Here is an 18,809-nt window from a genome sequence, read left to right on the forward strand (position 1 = left end):
AGCGAACATGATATATGTTGAGAAAAGTCACAAGTAAAAATCTCTCTGTATAGGTTTTACATATATCCTGTTATATAGACACAATAACATTTCTATAGACACGTTTTTGTGATGTCAGAATTTGTCCGTCTATGACTGTAAACTATTCAGTGTATTATCTTTGAAAGGGGTGACTTAGTAAATCAGTAGAGAAGGACGGGAGTTGGTGTTTTCTACCGTTGTCTAATCGATACGGGATAGGCTCACTGACAACAAAACTAGCTAATTATTTGAAGGAATGACAAAAGCTACCGTGTAATAGTGGGTCGGGTAGATTGTTCAGAACACCTCAGCAGACCAGGTCGGCCCCAATGTCGAAGGCGAAACAGTCTTCCTTTCTGTATCTGTCATCGACTATATTTTTTGTTTTCGGGGAATCAAGATGTGCATCTTAAATTATAAAGCATGCATTCGAGAAATATTTGGAGATATTTACTCTTAGTTGCCCTGCTGGCTGCAGTGAAACCCGTTATATCGAATCAAAAAGGTAAGCTGTTGTTGTAAATGGTTTTATTGATTCTAGATGTTTGCATACATAATCATTTTTACAAAAATATGTAGACAGGTTTTGTGTGTGAATCTTTAAAAGTTTGTTATTTTTTTGTTATTTTCATTTAGTTAATTTTTTATATTGTTGTTTTGTTTTTTTCAAATTAACAACTCATACTAATTTGAATGAAGACAACAATCACCGTTCTTAAGATTCTGATTCTAATGGATTTATTTAACCCTATTAACGGTCGCTATGTGTTAGGCGATTTGTGTAAACTGATATATATTAACATGTCGCTTCTATGACTTACGCTCGTGGCAGTATGGTACTGATGTGTACAATTTAATTTCAGATATTGTGTTTTTGGTGGATGTAACTGACGGAGCCACAGCCGATGACATTAACATTGTGATAGACTTTATACATAATGTTGTCTCGTTTCTAACCATTGGACCCAACGATATGCTTGTCTCTGTGGTGACATTTTCGTCAACTGTCTCGGAAGCCTTTGATTTTGATGACTACACGGACAGTGCTGGACTGTTGACAGCTATAACTAATTTAAAATCCATAGCACCGTCTGGATCCAATGGCATGGTGTCTGGTCTTAATTTCGTAAAAGACAGCTCATTCCAAGCAAGCAAGGGTGCCCGTACCCTTGCAGATGACACGTTAGTCCTCGTTGCATATAGCCAATCCACACCTATATATCTCACAGCTGCTGTCGGAACTCAGTTGGGCCTTAACGAAGTTCATGCTTACACAGTAGGAATCGGGTCATCTGTTTCGCAGTCGGAGTTGATGTTCGTGTCAACTGACCCGGATACCGACAATAACCATGTAGTGGACACTTTCAGCGTGTTGTGTGATGTTGTTCCTATACTAGTTCCCAAAATCGGTAAGTGGTGTAACTGCCATGTTTTTTTTTCTTTTTCTTAAGATATTTGTGAGACGGCTTAAACGATTACAACACTGCTGACCGAAAAATAGCCCATCACACCTGTGTAATGTAGAAGGAGATATTAATCCCCAGCTTATATTTTTGGACTTTCGCACTCGAAACATCTAATTAAAAAAAAATTAAAAAATGATATTTTTCCGACATCAACTTTATTACCTTTCGAACTAATTTACCGACTAAGCGCTGTAAACCCGACGTGCGTTACCATCGTCCATTGTACTTAAAAAGAGACAATAGTTTTCATGTTATGTCAAGGTTACAAGTCACGTGTTGATGACAGGAACCTATTTAAGAAGTTGAAACTTTTTCAATATTTTTCATTATATAAGCATACTAGTAAATGAACTCCATTGCCCTTCTTTATGTAGGTCAACATACGCGGAAAATGAAACAGAATAAGTTACCCATCTTAAGTAAATTTTCCTGACTACAAAAATTAATTTTACATTAATAGATTGGTACAAGAGTATTTTATTTAAAATCTACTTGTTAAAAGAACGTTTACAAGTAGTGCAAGGATATATGTGTTTCCAAGATGAGTTTTTATTATTCAGTAAGATTATTCCATGATTGATGAGAAATATATAGATATTTAAGTTATATTACAGATAGTACAAGCAGTGTGACGTCAGCAGATGGTTGCCAGGTGACGACAACTACTACTTCCACCACTACTACCACTACCACTACTGCCACTACGACCACTACCCAGCCAACCACTTCAACTACTCCTACGTCGACTGGACCCGCATCTTTCAAAGGTATCATTCTTGACAAACAAGGGTTTTGCTTTAACGTTTTCTCGTATTTCTCAATTTAGCTATTTTTACAAATTATATGGATACCACTCTGTGATACAAAGCGATATAAATCTCCACACGTTTTGTATCGGAATACTCCATAGCGGGAAATACTTGTCCTTTGAGATTTATACAGAGTTACTGTTCTTGGCGAGTGAACAGTTTCTTGTGCATGAAAGCCCGAGTTTGTTGAGTTTTCCGTCCGTTGTTCGCTATCGATGAAAAATTAACTCTATTACTTTCGGCGAATTATAGTTGAAGTATTCATGAAAATGTACAATTAATTTCTAATTTAAAAGCAAACGAAATTTCACCGTCAAAAAAGGTTATTGTGAAGTCAGTCCGTGACTGTATACCGAGAGTACGCCTTGCAGGGGTTCGCCTGGTTTCGCGTTTATAACTTTTCTTTTTCTCAGCCAATCGCATATTACTTTCAAAATGACGTAGGACGATTATCCATCATCTTATTATACCAACCAATGAAATCGCTTGAATAAAGCAAATGTTGTCATTTTGATCTAATTTAGAGTCGGGAAATTCCAACAAAGGGAATTTCTTACCCCGGTATTTGTCACGACAAATCCAGAGCTTCGCATGCTAAAATATGAGCGCATATGGGTTTTGAATAATTTCTTGATATAAAAACAGTACACTTACTTCACAATAAACGAGAAAGAACTTACGAATAACATGAAACTGTGTCTCCGTCCGGGCGACGAATTCGGCTTGAGCGGGCACCTATCACGCTTAGCGTTGTAGTCAAGAACGACAACTCAATACCGCTCCAAGTTCGCGGGAGTGTTAATATTTCATGATATGGTATTCGATACAAGATATATATGTAAGTAAACATGATATTTAAAGTGCTTATGTAGGTAACTTTCAGCAAGTTCCTTGCATTATTTAAAGAACATTGATGACAACATCCTATGTTGTTATCGATATAACAGAAGCTGAAATATCACAAAAAATACCCTTTGTTATCGTTATACATATTTGAGCTGGTAATTCTATTAATGCTATTTTGATTCATTATAATGTTATATTTTGATATACTACTCACAGTAACACGAAATACACAATCTATTACTTACTCCACTATAACCGCGCATGAACACATTCATGATAATCTTTCACCCATAAATAGAGCGAATGAACATTTTTACATTTCATTAGACGATCACACGAGTTTTGTTTGAAAATCTTTGAAGCTATTGTATAGTTCTAAGGTCGTCTATGTATGTAGCAATGCTTCCAGTGAAAAATAATAGTATTAATTCACAATACCTACGGTACCTTAATATGGAACGCATGCTGGAGAAAAGAAAGAAAACGAAGAGTTAGAAAATCACAGCTATATTTACTGCGTGTCATAAGAGGCGGCTAAATATGGGACACCCTTTATAGGTCATAGGGGGTTTCTCCGTTGTCCTGTTGTTAAGGAGGAATCGGAGAACCTGTCTAATGTATTCCTTTGCATGATCGTACGAGGCGATTAAAGTGGGCCTATTGTCAGAATTGAAACTCCTCTTCTGTATTTCTTTCAAAGATGTTAAAGAGATATAGATCTGCTTTCAAATTGCAACACATGGGATCTTAATATTTTCATTTCTTTTAGTGTTTGCTGTGTTTTTCCCGCGCATTGTTGTTCGATTTTGTTGTCCACTCTTGTTGTCCCCCTTTTTGACCCTCTTTTTGTCCACTCTTGTTGTCCACTCTTGTTGTCCCCCTTGTTGTCCCTCTTGTTGTCCCTCTTGTTGTCCACTCTTGTTGTCCCTCTTTTTGTCCACTCTTGTTGTCCACTCTTGTTGTCCACTCTTGTTGTCCCTCTTGTTGTCCCTCTTGTCGGCCACTCTGGTTGTCCCTCTTGTTGTCCACTCTTGTTGTCTCTCTTGTTGTCCACTCTTGTTATCCCTCTTTTTGTCCACTCTTTTCCCTCTTGTTGTCACTCTTGTTGTCCCTCTTGTTGTCCAATCTTGTTGTCCACTTTTGTTGTTCCTCTTGTTGTCCATTCTTGTTGTCCATTCTTGTTGTTCCTCTTGTTGTCCCTCTTGTTGTCCACTCTTGTTGTCCCTCTTGTTGTCCCTCTTGTTGTCCATTCTTGTTGTCCCTCTTGTTATCCACTCTTGTTGTCCCTCTTGTTGTTCTTCTTGTTGTCCCTCTTTTTGTCCACTCTCGTTATCCATCTTGTTGTCCCTCTTGTTGTCCCTCTTGTTGTCCACTCTTGTTGTCCCTCTTGTTGTCCCTCTTGTTGTCCAATCTTGTTGTCCACTCTTGTTGTTCCTCTTATTGTCCATTCTTGTTGTCTATTCTTGTTGTTCCTCTTGTTGTCCCTCTTGTTGTCCACTCTTGTTGTCCCTCTTGTTGTCCCTCTTGTTGTCCATTCTTGTTGTCCCTCTTGTTATCCACTCTTGTTGTCCCTCTTGTTGTTCTTCTTGTTGTCCTTCTTTTTGTCCACTCTCGTTATCCCTCTTGTTGTCCCTCTTGTTGTCCACTCTTGTTGTCCCTCTTGTTGTCCCTCTTGTTGTCCACTCTTGTTGTCCCTCTTGTTGTCCCTCTTGTCGGCCACGATGGTTGTCCCTCTTGTTGTCCACTCTTGTTGTCCCTCTTTTTGTCCACTCTTGTTGTCCCTCTTGTTTTCCACTCTTGTTGTCCCTCTTGTTGTCCATTCTTGTTGTCCCTCTTGTTGTCCAATCTTGTTGTCCCTCTTGTTGTCCAATCTTGTTGTCCCTCTTGTTGTCTATTCTTGTTGTCCACTCTTGTTGTCCCTCTTGTTGTCCACTCTTGTTGTCCCTCTTGTTGTCCCTCTTGTTGTCCACTCTTGTTGTCCCTCTTGTTGTCCTCTCTTGTCGGCCACGCTGGTTGTCCCTCTTGTTGTCCACTCTTGTTGTCCCTCTTTTTGTCCACGCTTGTTGTCCCTCTTGTTTTCCACTCTTGTTGTCCCTCTTGTTGTCCATTCTTGTTGTCCCTCTTGTTGTCCACTCTTGTTGTCCCTCTTGTTGTCCCTCTTGTTGTCCCTCTTGTTTTCCACTCTTGTTGTCCCTCTTGTTGTCCACTCTTGTTGTCCCTCTTGTTGTCCCTCTTGTTGTCCCTCTTGTTGTCCACTCTTGTTGTCCCTCTTGTTGTCCACTCTTGTTGTCCCTCTTGTTGTCCACTCTTGTTGTCCCTTTTGTTGTCCACGCTTGTTGTCCCTCTTGTTGTCCACTCTTGTTGTCCCTCTTGTTGTCCCTCTTGTTGTCCATTCTTGTTGTCCCTCTTGTTGTTACTCTTGTTGTCCAATCTTGTTGTCCATTCTTGTTGTCCCTCTTGTTGTCCAATCTTGTTGTACAATCTTGTTGTCCCTCTTGTTGTCCCTCTTGTTGTCCCTCTTGACTTCCATCATCATATGACCTTGGCTGCTACTAGAAAGTAAAAATACATAAATGTCGTTTCTCTATAATGGTTAAGTGTAGATTTATATAATCTTCTTGAGAAATATTTGTCTTTTCTTATATACAGATATCATCTTCGTCATTGACGTGTCATCAGGAGCCGATGATTCGGCCCTGAACTATATCACCGACTTCGTGTATAAGGTTGTGTCCGTTCTGACGATTGGCAATAATGACACACTAGTTTCCATCATCACCTTCTCAGACAGCGTCGAAGAACATTTTACGCTTGATGTTCACACAACAAGCACTACACTACTAAGCGCAACGAGCGCACTGATGGATTTGAGTCCAAGTGGAGACCCACAAACCTTCGAAGCATTTAGCTACATTGCCTCCAACGCCTTCGACAATGGACGAGCTGAGGCGCCTGATGTGGTCGTCCTGGTGACGTACAGCGAATCGACTAGTACTGCCCAGACAGCTTTCAACGCTCAGACGCTAAGGTCAGCCGGGGCTAGTATTTTCGTAGTTGCTGTTGGAGACGCGCTGACGAGCGATAACGATGAACTGGCCGCGGTAGCGTCGTCACCTAACTCATATTACTTACATTATGTTGCAAACTTCAGCGAAGTCTGTTACTTACTTCCTACCTTCGCCCCCAAACTGGGTAAGTCATCTTCTCTAATTGTGGTATTTTAGTCACCTACCATCTCCGGTGAGATAAAGAGAGCGATACAGATGCATGATGCAGTTTGATTCAAAACTTCATTTTTATCTAACAAACTGACTTGTGTGTCTATTGTACAAATGTCATTTGTAGATCATCAGCTTCACCAATTTGACACTACACAGATATTGATATTGTGTTTGACGAACAAATAAATCATGAAAGGCTGTGCCAACAGTCTATTCTAATGAAGATCCACTCTCCGATATGTCAAGATATCTATATGAATAACATTTTTTCGTTTGATAACCAGTATTTCCAGAAGTGTGTTTATTCCGATTCTTCTCAATACTTTTTAAAGATTTAAGCATTAAAAAGAATGCTATTCATGTACGTCGTAGTGTAGTCAATGTTGTTATCTGGATGTATGAAACTCAGGCGCCCAAAATTTCTAAAATTGGGTTTTTGTTCTGTTGATGAGGTTTTGAAAGTTTAGATAAGGAAAAGTAATATTTTTTAACGTTTAGATAACGGAAAGTAACGTAAAAGCAGAAAACAACATATTGCTGCAATTTTATACCGTTTTTTGTGTTTGTGTTTTATTTTTTGTTTTTATAATTGCTGTATGTGACAATGTTCCGAAATTTTAATTGTTTCATATTTTTATAGAAAAATTATTGAGAATTGGTTTGATAACATAAAAAAGTAGGTAACTGGGGTTTTTTTTCACTGAAATGTCACTTTTTCAAAAATAAATAAACAGACAGAAGTATTTATTTTTGAGCCATATGATTCAAGAAAAATGATTAACGAAGTCAACTCAAGCCACGGAAAAAATTGAAATTGTTGACGGTAAAATCTGAATGACGACGTCATTCTACGCCGTCACAGAGTGTAGTCTGTGAGAAAAGTAAACCATTGATATCAAAAGTATATCTAAACTCAATATTCTATGATATAACGTTGAAATTTAATTCCTATTTAATGAAGTCCTACTTTCTTTTAAACAAGACCTTCATATATCCTTAATTTTCGGTTTCCTATCTTCATTTCCGTTGTATTAACAGTATTTATTTTGTTTAATATCACAGACAGCACGAAGAGTCCAAACACCGACGTGTGTTCGACATTGGTAACGTCAGCAGCCACGGAGTCAACAACTATAAACACTGAAGGTAAACAACAAGTCTTATTTATTGTTTATGATAAGTGTACGTCTGTTTTGAAATCTGACAAAATAGCATCGTTTAGTTCACTGACATAAAATACTTTAGTAGGGTATCATGACTGCTTCACAGAAAAAGCCTACAATTATTTACAAGTCGAAATATACCAACAAACAAATATACTGTTTTTCAAAACGCTATTTGTCGTTTTATTTTCATGGAATAGTATTCAATAATATTGCAATATTCCCTTACGAGAAAAGTAAAAAATATATATATATATACTTATATGGACATATAAGGGTGAGTTTGTTCTTTTATAGCTGTGACGGTGAGTTCGACTCCATTGGTTGGAGCTATTGTGGGCGGCGTTTGTGTGACGGTGCTCCTATTGCTTGGAGTTGGTTTCCTTATACGCTACTGTAAAAAGAGGTAAGGAAACACATCTGTGTTTTTGTATTCCTATAACTAATGTTATATTAATAACCACCACCATCACTGACGAGTTCAGAATGACGGAACAGTTTGTATGATGCATTTTGGGTCAATATTTTACTCTACTGTGTCTAATTTTTAATGTTTGTAGAAAGATGTTCTTCTCTAATTTGTGTCTATTGTGTGATCATGTCAAAAGATATAAACAGGAATAGAGGCTTCACAGTGAGAGGTTGTTGTACATGGTTTATCTGTCTTTAGGTTTCTTTTTTAAGCTTTAGAGAGTGTATTTGTAACCGTTGAAAACTTACTGCAAAAAGCGAAGGAAATACGAAGGAGGTTTTGTGACCTATTTCCGAAACAATTTTAAGAGTTATCCCGACGGTAAACTCTGTACCCATTTATGTTTAGTTGATACATTATATATTATTTATATAATTTAAGGCGATATGATATGCCATGTAGATATATTTCCGCAATTAATATCCAAACTTACGAGATCATGAAAATGTGTGAAAATTACAATTGATGGTAACCCCTTACACGCCATTTACAATTTTATGATCTTCAATGCATGAAATTGATAAAAAAAATCTTATCATTTCTTATTTTTTTAATCACAAACTACGTTTGAAGAAGATATCTATACAACAATTGTAATGATTATTTTGATGGAAATAATGAAAATACATTGTCTAAATCCAAACAGGATAAAATAATGTAGTGTGTCTCCAACGACTTCTTGTGAACACTTGTATACATGTTGACGATTGACATAACAACTGTTTATTTATTTCCATGTGATGAAATGAGTATAGTCAATGTTTACTGGTATCGTAGTCGTCATTGAGGTTTGCTACATCAGATCACGTGACAAATCAGTAATGCCAAGTCTCACTGCTATAAAGAGAAATGAACTGACGTTTTGTTTAAACATGGCTAAAGTTATGTTATCAACAAATTATGTAACTAGTGTAAAATATCTAGGACTGACCTCAAATGCCAATAGCAAAGGTGTGAAAAGATATGATAGGACTGTCTTTTGAATTGACCACGAGTTACATGGCAGGTATTGTCCTTGAAGAAGACGCTTACTGTTTCGGAACACCTGGTCTTTTGCTACTTGCACTTTTTCAGGAGTTTCCATGTTTTATTTTCTTTCGATCATATTTTACACAAGTTTTATTTAATATGTGTTCGGTTTCTGATTATGTTGACATGCTGATATTTTCATTGTGTTTTTTAGTAGTTAAGATAAAATACCCTCGAAATGATAAATATAAACTCTTTACTGTCAATATATTTGTAGGAACCTCATCAAGAGTAAAACTGCGATAAAAGAGCTCAGCAGGTCGCATTCAAGTATTCGACGTAAAAAAGAGGAGACAAGTCAAGCGCCATTGCCTACTGGGACTACTATGAATAATCATGACAACCCCAGACGTCACGATTCCGACCTTTCCAGCAGCAGCCACGGGTCTGTACCCATGGCCATAATAACGGAGAAGGACTTACCAGGAATGATGACAAACGCGAAGCCTCCTCAGGCCAATGGACTTTACGGAAAGGCTATGACGTCCAGTTTGATGTCAATATCAGACCCAACCAACGAATCAGAAAAGACGTTTGATGAAGGGTACAGATCTAACAGCATAGAAAATCGAACTCCGGGGTCAGCGGGCTCAGATAAAATCAGTTTTTCCAGTTCAGAAAAAGACATGTTTCGTCAAGACTTTAGTGACTGGAGGGACTCAAGTCCATCTATGCATTCTCAATCAGAATCTGTCTCAACAAGCGAAACACTTGTAGACAATTCTAACTCTACAAAGAAAGTAAACTTACTAAATAATGACGTTGATAAAATAGAGATAAAACGGTCTATAGATTCTAATGATAAAACTGACTTACACAGAAACAACACAAATCCGATGGTACCATCTCAAGATGCATTTGTAAATGAAACTGATCATCCTGCTCGAGAGTCTACAACTCTCTCAGCTCAAAACCAGGTACAAGTGTCGCCCAATACCCAACATACAGAACTGAAAACATCCTTGTCTGATGCTATCCATTCGAACACTCAGGTGTCTCAAATTCAAACAGCACCACGTGTACATCATAATCGGATACCAAAAGTGAAAAGACATGTGCTTATTCGCCAGGATACACAAAAAAGTATCTACAGCAGGAGGCCAAGTGTGGTTCACATAGACATTGGAGAAATATGATGGCATATACTACTATTTTTAGTTTGTTTTCGTCAGGTCAGTGTGTATAACGACACAGGACACAGCGTTTTAATATCTTATGTCATGACTATAATGTGATCTGGTTCCATTTCAAAACATGTTAACCAAATCAAAATCTAAAGTGATGAAAAGGGGTCAAAAACAAAGGAAACCTTTTCACGAAAACTTTCGACAAAAAAAAATCAAAAGTTCCAGAAGAGAACAAATGAGAACAAATTTTAAAACATCACAACAACCACATATACTGGTATAATTGGCTCCGAGTTTGGATTTGTTAACATATCGATTCTTTGATGATTATTGTCATTGACACTCTCTAGTTAGATGTATCAAATGTACTTGGACGCATTTAAGGCACTCTCGTCTATTTGTGAACCAAATGTGTGTTGAATCATATTTATTCTGATATCAATTTTATCGTTCCACTTCCAGTTGTGGTCAATTTTACAGAGAGGAAGAGTTATAAACAATGAATAGAAAAAGTTGTGAACAATGAATGTACTTGATCATTCGTTATGATTTGTATGAAGCGAAACAATGTTTTAAGGATTGTTTTAGGTAGATAAACATTACATGTACAATTGTTTATAATGAGTATATGGCCATTGATTGCACATTCCATAAGACTTGAAAAATTAGACATGAATTCTTTACCATTTGTGAATTTTGATAGTTGTCGTACAGTAAAGAGATGTTAATGTTGTTCGTTTAAGATATTTTATTATTATGTATCATAATGTAGAACGCCAGTATTTCAATGTTTCTGTGATCTACACTTGGTGCAAAGAAATTTTTCATTTTGCGTCGTGAGTTTGCGTGTCTCTGTTGTGAAAACGTGTCTGTTATGGTATTCTGTTGTCATTGTAAACCTCCTATAATTTGTCAAAATTTCTTTCTGTCATTATCCAGCACAAAGTCGTGTTCGACTTCCTTTGTGTGACACAGAAGTAGACAAAGGAGGTGGTAGATCATACACCATGGTAGATTTAACAAATGTATATTGCTATGAATCGGTGCTCAATCTCAAAGGCTTTCTTTCGTTTTTATCCTGTAATAGCAGGCTATTTGTTTTTAATGTTGGCAATTGACCTCGGCTCATTATTGTCCTTCTTTTAGGTGACTGTTCCCAAACATTTTATCATCTGTCCTGTATATATATTTGTTTCCATTGAATGGTTTGTAGACTATCAGGACATTTTGTAACAGACAGACAGACAGATATATATATATATATATATACACACACACTCACACACTCAACACCACATATCCTCACACCCTCACACACACACAGACACAAGGACAATGAATTCTTTTATATATATTTTCTTTAGATAATGCACAGTGCACTTTGTGTTATTTAATAATTTGTATTATTTCTTAATTAAAGTTCATTGTTATATCAATTCATATAAGCAATAAAGTTGTTTGTAATGAGGATTTGTTATCTATATTTAAATGTGTATTTATGGTATGTGCGGTGCGTCATGTCTTTGGAGGTCAACGGTTATGAAATGCTACACACATGCATATAAAGATTAATGCATGACCATTGCGTCTATAAAAGAAACTTTGATTTTACTTTACTGACAAGTGATACTTGTCTAAATTATTCAAGTATTCAAATATCTTATATATTATTATTTCATTACTATTTTGATTAAATTTAGGATAATTATTGTTTTTCCGAAATATACATCTACTTCATATGAAAAGAATGTTCATGAAATCGAAATTCTTTTCTAGTGAGATAAAACAAACACCAACAAAACACATCAACCCGAAATAAAACACTGACATCTGAATTGTGATGTTCGTGATTGGTATATATTAGTTGTATTTATAGAACAAATTATGTACAGTGTTCAGGATAATTACTCAGTCTTTTTGTAGAATCATCCATTCACTGTTTTTAAAAGAATTAAAATACATTGTATAGTAGAACAAAGTTTGAAATATTATGAAATATTTTACAGCAAATACTGATAAATAAACGATAGTGTTCATATTCCATAGTAAATACTGTCATAAACTGTTTTTAAATATCGCTTTTTTATATAAAAAAACAAATGTTGGTAATTGTAGTACACAGCTGTTTATCAATAGGCTATTGTGTAAAAGTACAGCCGTTCGCTGGGAAAGTTTCGAGAATACAAACGACAGAGATATGCATGAAATATATATAACTACCATTAATATTAACTAATGGCATCTTAACACGAAAACAGCGCGACTCTACACTTTCTGAGTGATATCTTATTTACAAACTTGTCTGGTTAGCAATTATACTCAAATAATATGATTACAAACTTTAAATGGTATTTAGTATCTTAAAGGGACCAACCTTTTACCTGAAAAAGTGTAAAAAAAGGAAATTTCAGATCATTTGTGCTTCTGATATAATATGTTACCAAGGATATAAACCTATCTTGATTTACAGATTTAATCCTTACATTTAAAAGCCACACAACACATTGTGTAATAACTGAACTATAGTTTCTGTAATGTCCTATAACTGTATAAGTGCCATTTAGATTTGACGTTTCAGATATTCCAATACTATAATCCTTTTCAAACAGGGAACGACATTTACACATTTGAGTTTTCAAGAGAAAAGTTTTGTCCTGAAATATACTTAAGATTGTATATAACAATATTATATGACATAGGTTATCATTCTAAAAGGACAGGAGGCTTTACATGGCCAAAGATATGAGAGAAAATCCTCCGTTTCTTTTATCTTTTTTCAATGACAAATTATACCTTTCAGACCGTTTATTTTCATTTCCTTACGAGCAGATTGGTTAAGGTAAAAAGTAGTATGACCGTGGAAAATCTTCATATTTAAGGGTCGTATAGAGACAGATATTTCAATTTTTTTTTCTAATTCTTTTATTTTTTGACAAGTTTTTACATATTACACAATACACAATATACAATGGAATTCAACTTACTGCACACAAACTCACTCATCAACATTCACACCCACTTACACTCACATAGCAAACTCACACACACAAATACAATATATCACTTACACTTATCAAAGATATTTTCTCACACACACATACTTACTCATGAATACATTTATATATAAAAAAAACATTATACATCCTCAACAAAAAAGAGGGAGGGAGATAGGAGTAAGAGAGAGAGAGAGAGAGAGAGAGAGAGAGAGAGAGAGAGAGAGAGAGAGAGAGAGAGAGAGAGAGAGAGAGAGAGAGAGAGAGAGAGAGAGAGAGAGAGAGAGAGAGAGAGAGAGAGAGAGAGAGAGAGAGAGAGAGAGAGAGAGAGAGAGAGAGAGAGAGAGAGAGAGAGAGAGAGAGAGAGAGAGAGAGAGAGAGGGAGGGAGGGAGGAGAGAGAGAGAGAGGGAGGGAGAGAGAGAGAGAGAGAGAGAGAGAGAGAGAGGGAGGGTTATAATAATAATTATCATAATTATATTTGAAACAGCACTAATTTTGTGGAAATTAAATAAATTCAAAGTCAGTTTGGTAAAGTCAAGGCCATGGCCATTGGGAACAGACTTGTTAGCTAACATACTATAGTTCTAAAATGGGCATCCATTTTTTCCAATTATTCTCAAAATCTGTTTTCATAATAGTGTTTTTGCTGGAAATGTTGTACTTTTGAACATGGAAATGATCCTTAATCTTATTTATAAGAGCATTTAAATTAAGAGATTTTTGTAGACATCTTGACATATAAACATAGTGTTTAATGAGAATTAAAATTTCGTTATCTACAGTGTTAGCATTAGGATGGATAATTCCAAATAAATATGTTTCTTTGTTTATCCAAAAGGGAATCAGAAGAATATCAAGAAGAGATTCAAATCTCTCCAAAAGAGTCTGTACCTCTATACACTCCCATAGACAGTGAACGATAGTTTATCTTTCCATATTACATAGTGTACATAAATGGCTAGAAATTAGATTAATATTGAAAAGAAAGGAGTTCGTAACCAGAATGTGATGTATAATCCTTACTTGAAACCACTGTAGCTTAGAACTTTTTGTAATAGTAAACGGAATTATTAATATATTTTTCCACTTCTGAACATCAAAGTCAAAATCATCACTCCATTTCCGAATACCAGTAGGGGTGGATGCTGGTTTAATAATAACATTGTAGAAGTCTTTGGCACCTATTTTTGACTTTTATAAAAAGAATTCCCAAAGAAGTGGTATAAAAAGCTGAAATAGTCCTAATGGATGGAAGTCATGTTTTCTTAAGAAACACTTGACGGCTGTAATCAAGTCATAATACTGTAAATAGTTGGTATTGATTAAAAATTAATGAAGAAACTCATCAAAGGAGAAAAATGTCAAATGATCAGAACTTTTAATTAGGTCATTGATGGTATATATACCAGCATTAAGCCATACTGGATAGAAGACATATCTATTGCCCACTTGAATGTCATTATTGTACCATAAAGGGTTTTTTTTTTTAAATTGACTCAGACTTACTTTGCATTTTCCTCCAGGAAAGGAATTATTCAATCTAACCCAACTTTTAAAAACATCTTTCCAGAATATATTGCTACAATTGTTACTACATGACTTAACATACTCCTTTCCACAATGAAACAGTTTTTTTTACCTCTACAATAGAATTCAATAGAACTTTCGATTTTCCTGATGACTGCATACTGTATATTAAAAGATACATTATCAATTTGTAAACCATGTATATTGTTATTTGTCCTGATTTTTGCTACTAAAATTTCAACGCACAAAATAAAAATGTACGGGGAGACAGGGTCGCCTTGACAACCGCGATGGATGTCAACAAAGGCAGAAATATTACCTCCCTGATTAATTGAGGAGTAAATATTAGTATGCAAAATTTTATCCATTTCCTAATATTCCGCCCAAAATTGAAATAATCAAGAATAATCAATAAAATTCCCATGAAACAGAATTAAAAGCTTTCTCGAAATCGACCATAAGGAGCATTCCTGGAATATCTAAATCTTCAGCATACGCAATTACGTCATAAAGAGTACGAATATTTTCACCGATATAGCGCTCAGATAACAAACCTGTCTGATCTTCATTTATAAGCTTTCCTAGAACTGATTTTATCATATGAGAAATTATTCAAGAAGCTATATTGTAGGAAATGTTTAACAAAGAAATAGGTCTCCAGTTTTTTTTTAAAAGAAATGACGTGGTTTTGCCATGTCTCTGAGTGATAGAAAGCTGACCAACAGAAAAACTGTAATTTATTGAACGGACAACAAATACTCCTATAAATTTCCAAAAGGTCTTAACCATCTGAAACCATCTAATCCAGGACTCTTATTATTGTTCATATCTTTTAAAACTTTACCTGCCTCTTCTATATTGATCAAACCTTATAGATTCTTAGACTCTGTGTTACTTAATTTTGGTACTGCACAACCCTGAAGATGATAATTAAATCGACAGCATCAGCTTCTCTAAAACTGTATAAATTTTCATAGAATAATCTAACTTCATTTAAAATATCCCCCTGGTTTGTAATATTTCAGTGTCTACTAAATGGATAAGCTGACAACATATCGTTTTTATTCGTCATTCTAGAACTTGTCAGAGTCCTAAAGTACGAAGATCTACAAAGTGAGTCAGGATAATGAAATAGAAACAAATGGTAGATAGAAAAGTATATTCAGCACCGTGTAACTCGTCTGAAGGGAAAAGTATATGGGTAGAGATCATCGCAGTTTTAAACCGTGTTATCTCCCCTGTATCACGTATTTGATATAGGGACTTACGGCAGACTGATCTTTTGTATACATTTCATTATTTTTATCATTTCGCCAACGTTCAGACGCTTTCTGTTGATTGTATGGATAGAAAAAAAAGGGCGAGGATGGGGTATTACGTCTTAACACATAAACTCGGTATGTATAATATATACTGAGGTGTATGGGGGTCATAATTAAATAATATATGTATTGTTGCATCTCCCACTTTTCAGATTTTTTTATCCTTGTTTCTCCTCCGAATCATATCTTTTAGCTCCGACCAACATCAAAGAGACTCGGTTTAACAAAATTGCTTTCTCATGAAGTATTTTTCATAACTGAGTCAAATATCTATCATACTCACAAATTAATATTTTGTCGGACGTTTTTGGATTAATTTAATCTCCATGTAATCGAATGTTTTATATTGGTCATTTTATCAGAGGGAATAACTACATTCAAAACCTCACACATATATACAAACTCCGGGAAATAAAAGCAATATTTCAGTGATCCATCTAAGTCTCTCACAGAACATATATACAAGAAAATAACTCTCGTTGACTCGTGTGACATCATACCGATAGGCATCCATCAAATGGTCCAGGGCAGACACCATCCAATCTCCGCCAAATCGAAAAAAAAAAATGAAAGACGCTGAAATCTGAAGATGATACTCAAGATGGAAGATGTATGACGCTCGTCGGAACGTGATGGCAATGTCTTATCCTGACCCTTTGCTCGTTATCATAATACGGGTTATTTTGTAAGTGTTATATTTGGTAAACAAAGCAATATTGACGTTAAAGATAAGACAATTGATACCATGTTATTTCAATAATATATTTGACATGAAATTACAGATTGAAATGAAAAGTTAATCGAAAACCCTGACATTATCTTATTCTCTTCAATGTTAAAATTCCCTTCTTTCCGCTTCAAATCTTTGTATAATGAAAACAGCGAATGAGCCAGAACGTTTAAGAACTTTAAAGATATATGTGGCATTCCTAATGCGTAAGGACTAATATTTACACAGCAGTCTTGAATAGAACCTTGAAATATTGACGTTGGAATTATCAATACCATTTCCCTTCAAAGAAGTCAAAATGATTCGTACACATTTTAGGTAGTGACCAATTTTGTTTTCTCCTCTCTTACCCCACAAAAGCATATCGCTTTGTCTTATGTATCTTATCATATCAATCTGACACACTCATTTTCACTGCTATTTGCCTGTGTAGTTTTTCTCATTGATATTTAATGTCAAAAACTGTCATGTACTGTGAAATCAGCTAAAACCTTGTAGCGAAATCTATTAGCTCACTTGATTGCCGGACTTCTTTTACCAATACATTTCTTTTCAAACAGTTTAAATATTTTAAATTTTTATAGTGAGCTAAATCGGTATTAACAAGGACGCCAATTTGTTGATATTGTATGGAGAATACCAATTATGAAAGTAGGTAAAGTATATATAAAGATAAATGACACTAATACGACCTTCAAATGAAGCGCAAAAGGGACATACTTTCTTTAAGATTGACGGAGTGTACTGGTCAGGTAATATCATGCGGTAGTATTCTGGATTAAAGATGAGACCACTTTCGTCTGCGATTCAGCTGTGTGTGTTATTTATCTGTGGAAGTCTCGGTGTAACAGCTGTTCAAAAAGGTAAATTCTTCATACGAATACAGTCAGATTTGATAGTTGACTAATGAAGTTGCAAAATTATATATGACGCGACGTATGGCGACTTTGATACAAATATATCTTCTATTGAAATAATAGTAGAATATATCTTATCATTCAAAACATGCGTTTTTTTTAGTTACATAAGGAATGTTGCAGCGATTCATAATCTTCACACTATATTTATTTACTTGTTTATTTATAAACATGATGAGGCTTGCTTTTATCTCGGACATCATTCTGGAAAGTTTATTTTCTTACACCGTTAAATAAAAGTCTAACCATAATGAGAACATTTCTATGATACAAACTCTAAAGATTGCGTATAATTCTCCTTAAAGGTGCTATCGATCTGTTCACCATTTTCACATTCCTAATACCATGTACCTACAATAAAAAAAACCCGGAATAACACCACATTATTACATATTAATGGTTCCATAACCGTCATCATCACTTATATACCATGACGACTGTAGTCAATGATATAGAACAACAGAAATGACAATGGAGACTTTACCATTGTCCTTCTATACGTCCAGCTATCTTCTTTGAGATCTTTGATCATGTTACCTTTCAGAAAGACCTCGTCAAATTTGTCATGTGTTTTTATGGGTCGCCATGTGAATCCTTCATATTTTATCCTAGTTTCATCGAACATGAGTTTCAATTTAGATTCTTTGGGTATTTCAGTGTATCTTTGCTGTTTCTTCTTGATCGTATATAATAAGATGATGAGAAAATAAAACGGTTGCAATAACATTACAATATTAAATCTGTCGGTCAAAATTGTGATTATTTTCTAAAATATCTCTTTTTTTGAAGTAACAGAGAGGGTGAAGGGCAGCACTGTTTTCTGAAATGTTCAAAATCGGATGAAAATAACTTCGTACTTCAAAATAACTCATAAAAATCCATCTAGAATGTATCATATCCGGTTATCATGCTTTCAATTACTTTTCAAATTCCTCAAAGTTACAATATATTTCAAAAATGTTGTTTTTGAGGATTTAGACACCAATTTACCATGTTGACCTGTATACAGTAGTCGTTAGAGCTAAAGGTGCTCTTCTGCTTTAAAAAGTGGTTACTTTCACTGAATGCACTGAAAAATGATTTTTGGACGACAGTAGCGGTATCAATAAAACCTGTACTTTTACTTGCTAAGGAATCTAATCCTCCCAAACATTCGTGCTATAAA

The 18,809-nt window shown here is 35.3% G+C and overlaps 3 protein-coding genes across 3 annotated transcripts; 1 reads left to right on the forward strand and 2 right to left on the reverse strand.

Moving 5' to 3' along the window:
- The first annotated feature begins 444 nt into the window (after nucleotides 1-444).
- Nucleotides 445-2,313, forward strand: LOC132553899 (uncharacterized). Its single transcript, XM_060218189.1, has 3 exons — nucleotides 445-526; nucleotides 885-1,430; nucleotides 2,102-2,313. The coding sequence occupies exons 1-3, from the start codon at nucleotides 445-447 to the stop codon at nucleotides 2,311-2,313; spliced, it is 840 nt and encodes a 279-aa protein (XP_060074172.1).
- A 1,554-nt stretch (nucleotides 2,314-3,867) lies between these two features.
- On the reverse strand, nucleotides 3,868-4,590 carry LOC132553900 (ABC transporter F family member 4-like). Its single transcript, XM_060218190.1, has one exon. The coding sequence runs from the start codon at nucleotides 4,588-4,590 to the stop codon at nucleotides 3,868-3,870; it is 723 nt and encodes a 240-aa protein (XP_060074173.1).
- Nucleotides 4,591-4,599: 9 nt separating this feature from the next.
- Nucleotides 4,600-5,535, reverse strand: LOC132553901 (cylicin-2-like). The gene has a single exon (XM_060218191.1). The coding sequence runs from the start codon at nucleotides 5,533-5,535 to the stop codon at nucleotides 4,600-4,602; it is 936 nt and encodes a 311-aa protein (XP_060074174.1).
- Between the last annotated feature and the right edge of the window lie 13,274 nt (nucleotides 5,536-18,809).

Source organism: Ylistrum balloti, unplaced genomic scaffold (genome assembly GCF_031769215.1).
Source record: "Ylistrum balloti isolate Yb309-2 unplaced genomic scaffold, AGI_CSIRO_Ybal_v1 Utg370366, whole genome shotgun sequence".
NCBI lineage: Eukaryota > Metazoa > Mollusca > Bivalvia > Pectinida > Pectinidae > Ylistrum > Ylistrum balloti.